This window comes from Manis pentadactyla, chromosome 14, assembly GCF_030020395.1.
Source record: "Manis pentadactyla isolate mManPen7 chromosome 14, mManPen7.hap1, whole genome shotgun sequence".
Lineage (NCBI taxonomy): Eukaryota > Metazoa > Chordata > Mammalia > Pholidota > Manidae > Manis > Manis pentadactyla.
In genome coordinates, this window is record NC_080032.1 from 11,361,324 (window position 1) to 11,367,323 (window position 6,000).

Here is a 6,000-nt window from a genome sequence, read left to right on the forward strand (position 1 = left end):
ACATATTTAGAACTCTCTGCCCTTTAGGAAGAGTAGGAAAAGCAAGAGAAAAATTAAGCATTTTTATATGACATTCTTAGAAATGTAGCTTTTTAATGAAATCCGGATTTGATTTAGGGGTTCTTGTTTTACTTAGCTTCCATTTGCCAGAAATTTTAAATAGACTAATTTTCAATGAGCTTCAGATGTTATGCTCCGGATTAGGCGTGTTAATTTCACAACACTGGGAAAGGGCTGCCCTCTCCCCTATTCACTGTTTGGCATTGCTTATCAAAGAGCACACCCTTCAAAACCAACAAGATGCATAGGCTAAGAAAGGCAAGCAAGCCACAAATATCTAGCATGTATTCATTTATACAATTTGGTTTTTCACAAGAATAATTCAAAGGGACTGCTATTTCCTATACCACAGGGCTCGGGCTCATGAATGGACTTGTAAAAACAATCTGGCGGTCAATTAGCATTAAAAGAAATATTTTTTTCTTTCTTCATGTCAAGGTAACATGTTAAGCAATCTTAGGTGTGTAATCTTAAAGGACTGATGGCTTTCAACAGAGTAGAGCTTTGGTTTAGATTCCAATATTTTACAAAATTGCATGGTTTCAAATTCACTATAGAGAAGATGCCTCATGTTTTCATCAATTCCACCAAGAGCTATTTAGTGCCACATCGGCGATACAACTCATGATGTATGTAATTAGGAAAGAAGCTAGGAGGAAAAATCCAACCCTCATCAGTGCGTACACTATTTGAAAATTACTACTGATCTGATGAACGCTCTTTTCTGGAGGTGCCAATGATATGAACCAGTGAAGTTTTTACGGGCTCATCAATAAATTATTTTCAAGATAAAATTACAACTTGGTATGGACCTCACCCAACCCCTTCAATCGGGCCCTTCTTTAGGTATTTAAACAAGTTCCCATCTGCAACCATCCACTCGATGTACGTTTTGAAGTGAACCCAATTTCAACCTCTTAATAAAGTGTCACCGGTGCACTGGCAAGTTGAGGAAAGCAGTTCAGGCGACACACTTAGCCCCAAAGAGAACACTGAGTAGGTCACAATCTACTCCTTACTGCCTGGGGTCACCAAGGAGGGCAGGAAGCAGACTAGGCTAGTGGACCTCCCGGGGAGCAGGCCCTGAAAACTGCAGCTTAATCCGGGACAAAAGGCCGCGCGCCAGCTAAGGAGCCCAAGAGGGGGCTGAGCTGAGGACGGAGTTGGAAAGGGGGACAGCGGGAAGCAGGGACCAGATGGAGCACCAGGGAACCACGGGCACCGGGCAGAAGGGGACCAAAGGATGGGGCGGGAGGGAAACACAGCAACGGGACAGGGGGGACTACGGGGATGAGGCTGGTCCGAGAGAGGGGTGGCACAGGAGGGAGGGACAGCGACGGATCTGGTCCCGCGCAGTGGCACCCACATCCCGAAGCTGCTGGCTGGGGCGCTCGCCGCGCGCCGCGCGGGGCACTTCGAGGCGCTCTCTCCCGGAGTCCCCCAACAGCCCTCCGACGCCCCCTTCCAAAGCCGGGCACGGCGAGGCCAGCCGGCAGCGCCGGCCTCCCGGGGTCGCCGGCCGGAGGCAGCCGCGCAGGGCGCCAACCCTCCCGGACGCGGGGGGTCGCTGGCGGCCGCGGGGGAGGGGGGGCGGCGGCCCGGGGGGAGCGGCGCGGGCCCGGGCGGCCGTACCTGGGCTCGGGCAGGACGATCTTCTTGCTGGCGCGGGCGGCCGGCGTGGCCTTGCTCTTCTCCATCGCCATCAGGTAGCTGACATCGGCCAGCACGGCCTCCAGGTCCGCCATGTTGGCGAGCGGCGGCGGCGGCTGCTCCTCGGGCCCCGGACGGGACGCGCTCCCGCCGCCGCCGCCCGCCGCGCCCCGACGTGGGGGGGCCGCCCCGGGGCAGCCCCCCCCCGCGTGCCCCCGCCCTCCTAGCGCCCTGCGCCCCGCTCCGCGCCCTGCGCGCGCCGCCGCCTCGCGCCCGCCGGGGTCGCGGCGCGCCGCCCCGCCCCCCCCGCGCGCGCACGCGGCCCCGCGCACGCGCCGCCCCCGGCCCTGCGGAGAGCGGTCGGCGGGGCGCGCGCTCCCGGCCGTTGGCGCCCCTCCGCCCCCCGCGGAGCTGCCAGCCGCGTCCCGGCCCTCGCCTCCGGGCAGAGTCCCCGCGGGCGCCGTGCCGCCCTCCCCTCCCGGGTGGCCGCGAGGGACTTCCTCTCCTCCCCCGCGGCCTCCTCCCCACTCCCCGCCCCCAGCGCCCGCACTCTCACGCCTCCTGTCCGTCGCCCGGACCCTGCGAGCCGGCGGTCCCCGGGATCGAAGCCCGCCGCCCAAGGGCCGCGGGGAGGTCTCTGTGCCCCTGGTCGCAGTAGTTCTCAAACCGGACAGTGTCAGTCAGCATTCCTCCAGGAGTCTGGGGCGGCCCCAGAAATGCGCGTGCCCCATCTGTCCCCGCAGGTGATGCGGCCACCCCGGGACAGCGCCCACCCCGCCAGCCCCCAAGCTTCGCTCTTGATACCAATCCTAAACATACCCCCGTAAACTCTGCAAAGGGCAACCAAAGAGCTAGAGAAAGTTGCGTGTCGCATGCTAAGCGGGCCGAAGTGGGGTGAGAGCTCCGCCGTGGGAGCGGAGTTCTTAGGGCGCCCGCTGATGAAGGACCTCGCCGGGCAAGGTGGTGACCGCTCCCTAGCGCTCAGGGGAGAGGTTTGAGTTCGGGTGAGTCCCTGAGACCTAGAACTAGTATTTGGGCTCTGGTGCTTTTACCATCAGTTCAAGAGACAATTAGGGGAGCTTCTGAGCGCACAGACCTACCACAAGGGTAATTTAGGGAAGTGGAAACCTAAAGCCCAAACACCAAGGCAGGAGGGAATTTCCAGCTTCCTGATCCTGGGTCTCGGTCTCGGTCTCGGTGGCTGGTTGCCACTCCCCACGCCCTCGTGGGGTTTTCATTTGTTTATTTTTTCACAGCGGTACACACAAGTCCACGTTCAGGACCCATGCGGCACCCGGCTGGAGTGGTGTCAAGGGACAACCAGGAAGTCTTCAGAAGACCTGAGCTGGCAATTAATTCTTTAACCCTTTAGTTCATGCCGCTGGTCATACCAGCCTAGACGTTACTAGGATTTGAGAAAATGTTCGGTCAGTAGCTTCTGGGGTTAACAGAGTTTGCCAGAGATGGTTAAGATCACATTTTGGGTAGTAAATGTAATGTCAGAGCAGAAGCAGCCTGCTTTGGTCAGCCCAAGAAAACTACTTGCTTTTGTTCATTCTCTCTTTCCACCACCCACCACCCCTGATCTGTTTCCTCGTTATGCCTGCCATCACGATTGGCCGGTTTTACCAGACATTTGTCAAGATCCAAGGCACAATATTCATAAAGTTGTCCACAGGGCAAGAGGGATGTAAAAAATAGAAACGTGAGTTGAAGAAGCTCAGGCAGTAGAAAGCCAAAATCACACAAGAACATAAGACACACTAATGAGACAAAGATTTGCATGACCAAATATCAAACTCTCCTCTTCCACCCACTTTTTTTTTTTTTTCTTTGCCAAAAAACAGGAACACAGGCTGTCTTGTCAAGGGTCACTCCAGGAGGAGGAGGGGTAAGTTCCCAAAAAGGCATAACACATTTTTATGATTTAATTAACATAATTGCTTTCAATATGTCTTTTTCTTGTTCAGCTTTCATACCATCAGATCATCCAATAAACATATACTCTTGTCTACCTTTTCACGGTCTTTGAAATACTGAGATTTTTAACCTTCCTTCCTTGACTTTCGTGAAGAATTTTGTTGGTGGTGGAGGGTTTTTTTGTTTTGTTTTCTTGTTTCTTTTGGTTTGGTTTTTGGGGGTTTTTTCGCTTGGGGGTGTTTTGTTTGGTGGTTTGTGTTTTTTCACAACTTGGTGGTGTCATAAGTTTGGAACAGGAGTCACACCTGAATTCAAATTCCTGCTCTGCTGTGACTAGCAGGGTGATCTTCGAGGCAACATTTTATCTCTCTGTGCTTTATTGTTCTCATCAATACCGTGGCAATGAGGCCCAGGCCAGGAGAGAGATACTCCACGTAAAAGGTGCCTTGCCTGTCACCCAGTAGGTCCCCAGCAAAGGTCACTGCCCTTCCTCTATTTATTTTGCTTCGTTTCACACTAACGTGCTAGGTACTGAAACTAGTCGGTCACAACACTTGAAGCAGGAAGCCCCCTTACCATAAATAACATCTCCCTAGGGCATTTGGAGGAGCCAAAATTGGCAAAAAAAAAAAAAAAAATGATAAACCTTTATAAACATACACAATTGCTCTTCTAGTAGAAAGAACAAGATGTACATAATTGGGTCCCCTAACTGTGGCCTCCCCATCATTGCAGTCAGCTGACTGGAGCGCCCAGGGGTATTATCCCTTAGTATTAATAGTGTGCAAACCCCAGTTTCCTGGCTCTCCCCTTGACTCTCTCACTTTCTCCAGCCCCCTCCTCTCTTTCCCTTGCTCAATGCTGAACAGCTTTGTGTGTTAGCTGCAAACAAAAGGCGCTAATGACAGTGATGAAGCTGTCATAACTGACCTGCTGGATCCTGTGGTTAAACACCATCGCCAGCCTGTAATCATTACAGGGGAACAGAGACAACAAACAGCAACCCATTTGTACTTAGCCAATAACGCTCCCTTGCAAATAATTATACCTCCCACCCTCCTCCTCCCCCAGACCATTTAAATGACTGGGCTCACGCTGCTTGTGATAACAGAGAGAACTCCTGAGTTCCTGCAATGTTCATAATGTTCTCTTTTTCTCTTTTCTCTGACTTCCCGTAATTAAGGGAAAGGTTGCTGAGATAGATGCATTAAAGTTTATACTCTTCAGGGGTTTTTTTCGATAACACCTTTAAATGAAAGAGCTAACTAGAGAGCTAATGGGTCTTTTTTGTTTTAGATTCTAGGCTTTGCTGGGACTTCCTACTCATGGTGACAGTCCTGGACTGTAAAAGCTGGGGGCAGAAGGTTGGGGGTGTCATTCTGGGAAATTAACCAAGCACACATGAAAAAAGTCAACTCTAAGACTCAAAGTAGAAGATCTTTGAGGCCAGCAGAACATGCCTGGCTTTAATTCATTAATGCCACAATATCGAATTCGATCCCTGCTAAAAGAGACATGACTTTGGTAACCAGTCTTCTACAAACCGTTGCTTTTCAAGAAAAAGCACACCCCGTTGGGGTTTGAACAAGTTCATTTCCAAACATCTCACTCTGTGAATTCTGCAAATATTTCTAGCCATACCGGAGCCTCTGTCCATTTCACCTGTAACTTGGATGACAATTCTGCTCATTGTCACACACATCATGTGGACTGCTTTTCATGCTATTTTATCACCAAAGCTTTACAAACTTTAATAGTGACTCTATACATAGCAACTCAATTCATTAAAAGATTGGCTGAAAGGTATGAAAGCTTGATGCAAGCTTTATAGAGCACTGAAATTATGTTCAATACAGAAATGCTTTCCTTTAAATATGTGGGAGGAAGCACATTGCTGTACGGGGTCTCCTGATCAGGGAGGGAGTCCCTCTTTAAAGAGAAGCCGTAGACTGTTGTGGTCCAGACTGTGGGCTCAGGAGCCAGATGGCCGGAATTAAGACCCCAGTGCCAATACTTTTGAGGTGTGTGACCTTAGACTAGTTTTTTAATCTCTCTGGGCCTCAGCACACTCTCAGTGGTATTAATGGGATTGTCGTGAAAAGCACTTACAACAGCGTCCGGCACATAGAAAGCACTCAAAAAATATCACTGATAGCCTGGTCGTCCCTGGAACATCTCTGCATCATAAAGGCAGGATGGAAAGACCAGTCCTGGAATGCAAAAGCGGTATGGGATGTGACCCACTGACTGTGGCATTGCTGAATAACTGGAAGCAAGCCTCTTAAACTTTTTAAGTCTCACTTTCCACTGCTGCCTAATAAAAGAAATGAATAAGCTGGTCCCCGAGGTCCCTTCACTCTAAAATTCTCT

At 51.1% G+C, this 6,000-nt stretch overlaps 1 protein-coding gene across 2 annotated transcripts in view; it reads right to left on the reverse strand.

The window, feature by feature from the left end:
- GRK3 (G protein-coupled receptor kinase 3) overlaps window positions 1-1,942 on the reverse strand; it is a 119,508-nt gene extending 117,566 nt beyond the window's left edge. Inside the window, exon 1 of one of the 2 annotated variants that reach the window (XM_036908972.2) lies at window positions 1,693-1,942. In XM_036908972.2, the coding sequence (XP_036764867.1) occupies window positions 1,693-1,805 (113 nt within the window). In that variant the 5' untranslated portion in view covers window positions 1,806-1,942. The remainder of the gene's footprint in view (window positions 1-1,692) is intronic. The other variant, XM_036908971.2, reaches the window with a different exon arrangement.
- Between the last annotated feature and the right edge of the window lie 4,058 nt (window positions 1,943-6,000).